Source organism: Poecilia latipinna, unplaced genomic scaffold (genome assembly GCF_001443285.1).
Source record: "Poecilia latipinna isolate Pla-1442-1.1 unplaced genomic scaffold, P_latipinna-1.0 Scaffold198, whole genome shotgun sequence".
NCBI classification, from domain to species: domain Eukaryota; kingdom Metazoa; phylum Chordata; class Actinopteri; order Cyprinodontiformes; family Poeciliidae; genus Poecilia; species Poecilia latipinna.
The window spans coordinates 808,389-810,651 of NW_015112814.1; the positions used below are offsets into that span (position 1 = coordinate 808,389).

General features: G+C 36.9%; 1 protein-coding gene across 1 annotated transcript in view; it reads left to right on the top strand.

Annotated features, from left to right (window-relative positions):
- LOC106946635 (uncharacterized) overlaps positions 1 to 2,263 on the top strand; it is a 7,184-nt gene continuing 4,921 nt past the window's right edge. Inside the window, exons 1-2 of the mRNA XM_015031098.1 lie at positions 1 to 198; positions 288 to 607. Coding sequence (XP_014886584.1) covers positions 159 to 198; positions 288 to 607 — 360 coding nt within the window. The 5' untranslated portion in view covers positions 1 to 158. The remainder of the gene's footprint in view (positions 199 to 287; positions 608 to 2,263) is intronic.

The window sequence follows — 2,263 nt, forward strand, 5'->3', positions numbered from 1 at the left end:
TGAGCTTCAGAGCTCCTCCTCCTGTCAGTCACTCTCAGTTTGTGTTGTATTAAAGCCTCCTTACAGCACATCCTCTCCTCATCCTCTTATCTCTCTCATCTGTCAGCAGTAAGGTCACTTTACACATTTCAAGATCGTTCTCAGAACACACTGACAACATGCTGGGGACCCTCTGCGCTCTCATCACTGCTCTAACATGTAAGGAGGATGACTTACAGCAGACTGAAGCTCAGCTGGATTTATCAGTCTGTGTTTCTTGTGACTTCATGTCATCTTGTTGTTTACAGGTGTGAGTGGTGTGACGGTGCTGACCCAGACGCCTCCTGTTGTGACAGTGAGGAAAGGAGAGACAGCCACCATGGACTGTAACCTGGGGACTGTTACTAACAGTGCTGCTCGTTGGTATAAACAGATTCCTGGAGAAATTCCTCAGTTTGTGCTGAATTTTCATCGGAGTTATAGCTCACCAAGCTATGGTTCTGGGTTTTCATCTCCAAAGTTCACATCAACTCATCAGTCCACAACAAATTATTGTTTAACAATCAACAATGTAGAAGAGCGAGACTCTGCAGTTTATTACTGTAAGACATGGGATGGCTCTGTCAATAATTTTGTATCACAGTGATTCATATCATGACAAAAACCTCCACACAAACACTTCTGCTTTTTGACAAATGGAGAACTGCTGGAGTGAAAAATAAAGACATTCATAAATCATTTTTGGAAGTCTCTGCTTTTTAATTTTTTCTTATATATTTCACTGTTTACTTCTTTGTGCACTTTTGTACTTGTTTGTTTAAATTGTGACACCCCATGTAAACTGTTGGATTTTAGAGGTCCAGTGTAACTCAATTGACAATTTAACAGATAACAATACTGGGTAACACTTTATTTGAAGGGGGTTGAATAAGACTGACATGACACTGTCATTAACTCCTGTCATGAACATGAATAAGCCTTCATGAATATTTATGACTGTTGTCATAAAGCGTCATTCGGTAAATTATGACACTTTTAATACAAAGTTGACATTATTCAAAATGTCTTTGTTATGACAACTTGACATTAACCAAGAAACCATTACTGATATAAATTTGTTATAAAAGTATTACTGATTGCACTTTAAAAATTAGGTAACTTTATGTTATTAAAGGTAAAGTTTAAACAGTAATGATTTCCTGGGCTTATTCATGTTCATGCCATGTGTTATGTCATGTTTATGAAAGTGTCATGACAGTCTTATTCACCCCCCTTCAAATAAAGTGTTACCCAATACGGTGACTTGAAAAAATATATTGATTCAAACTTTTGCTCCTACATACTTTCTAAAAGGTTTTATGTTTTTGCAAGATTTCCTTCATATGTTAGAATTATAACTCATTAAAACACTGTTTCAATTTGCTATAACATGTCTTACTGGGAAAAGAAATGGAAAATGTAAAGAAATCCGCAATAGATGTTCTTTCGGTGTAATCAATATTTGTTATTCTGCCTACATATTGCAGAATATTGACTGCTCAGCTTTATCCCACATCTGTCCACAGTACTGCCACAATTTTAATAACCATGAGAAACATCTAGAAGTTTAATTTGCAGTACTTATGAACATTATTGAGGCATTTATGTCAACATGATTTATCAGTAATACAAAGATGGACGTCATCATTTGGGATTAGGAAAATATATTTTCGAACTAAACAAATAAAACAACAAAAAAACTCACTGTCTGGTAGGAGTATAATCTTTGCAAAAACCTACACTGAGTTTTTCCATTAAAACATGCTTATTAGACTCATATGAATCTCCTCCTCCTCCACTTCTCATGCCATCAAGGTCCTTAAAAGCCTCCGTTTCTCTCCTCCTTTCAGTCCAACCTGCTCACCATTCTGCCACACAGAAAAAAAACACAAATAAAAAACATTTATACCACAAACTGACAACATGCTGGGGATCGTCTGCAGTCTCATTACTGCTTTAACATGTAAGATTCTTTTCAGAATATTAAAGATGGTCCATGCAAACCTTTTGATTCAACTGTTTCTCTTCATGTGTTGTCAGGTGTTGATGCAGCGATAACATTGACCCAGTAGCCTATCAAGAAAGTCTCAGCAGGACAACAAGTTGTTCTAAGCTGCAACATTCAGAGATGTGATGGATATTATGTCAATTGGTACAAACAAGTTCCTGGTGGAGTTCCTCAGTATGTTCTGCGTTTTCGGCACCATGACAGTTCACTTGAGTTTGGAACAGGATTCTCTTCAGA